This window comes from Chaetura pelagica, unplaced genomic scaffold (assembly GCF_000747805.2).
Source record: "Chaetura pelagica isolate M959 unplaced genomic scaffold, ChaPel_1.0 scaffold272, whole genome shotgun sequence".
NCBI classification, from domain to species: Eukaryota; Metazoa; Chordata; class Aves; order Apodiformes; family Apodidae; genus Chaetura; species Chaetura pelagica.
In genome coordinates this window covers 719,851-720,612 of record NW_009952445.1, presented here as the reverse complement: position 1 = coordinate 720,612, position 762 = coordinate 719,851, and the positions used below count along the sequence as shown (strand labels likewise).

At 70.1% G+C, this 762-nt stretch overlaps 1 protein-coding gene across 1 annotated transcript in view; it reads left to right on the top strand.

The window, feature by feature from the left end:
- Window positions 1-507: 507 nt before the first annotated feature.
- The window catches only part of LOC104398429 (ankyrin repeat domain-containing protein SOWAHB-like), a 900-nt gene continuing 645 nt past the window's right edge, over window positions 508-762 (top strand). Inside the window, exon 1 of the mRNA XM_010008539.1 lies at window positions 508-754. Coding sequence (XP_010006841.1) covers window positions 508-754 — 247 coding nt within the window. The remainder of the gene's footprint in view (window positions 755-762) is intronic.

The following is a 762-nucleotide window of genomic DNA, read 5'->3' as shown; positions in this document are numbered from 1 at the left end:
CCGTCGTGCCCCGGTGCGCTGTCCCCCCCCCGCCCCCCCCTATCTCGGTCCCCGCAGCCCCCCCCAGCCCGGTCCCTGCTGCTGCTGTCCAGCCCGGGGGGGCTGCCCCTGTCCCCCTCCCTGCAGGCTCTTCCTGCCTGCCCTTCCCCATCCCCACCACTTCCAGAGGGCCCAGATGTGCTCCCCTCCACCAGGCTGCTCCCATCGCAGTCCAGGTCCCTGCAGCTCCTCCCCACCAGGCCACCCCTGTCCCCACCGAGGGAACGCAGGGTGCTGATTCCCAATGGACCAACCCAACCTCAAACCCTGCCATCAGGACCTGGGGTGCTGCCCTCCACCAGGCCATCCCCATCCCAATCCCCACCGCAGTCTCTCACCCAACCACCAGCTGTGCTGCTGCCAGCGCAGGGCCCCACAGTGCCCCAGGCTCCAGACAGCAGCCCCCCAGCACCCCTGCCTGTCTTCAGGAGCAGCAGGTGCCAGCTGGCACTGCTGGAGGTGCAGGGCATGCCCCCATCATTGCCAGGGGACTGCGGGCAGCAGCCCCACACTGTGCCCTCCAAGAGCTCCCCTAGGCACGTCCCGAGCCGGGCGCTGGCCGTGCCGCTGGGGCAGCGGGAGCACACCTGGCTGGTGGCAGCATCGGCGGGGCAATGGGCCCAGGTACGTGGGCTCTTCCTGGAAGAGCCAGAGCTGGCCCTGCTGAGGGACTTCATGTCAGGCTTCACGGTCCTCCACTGGCTGGCCAAGCACGGCGACGGG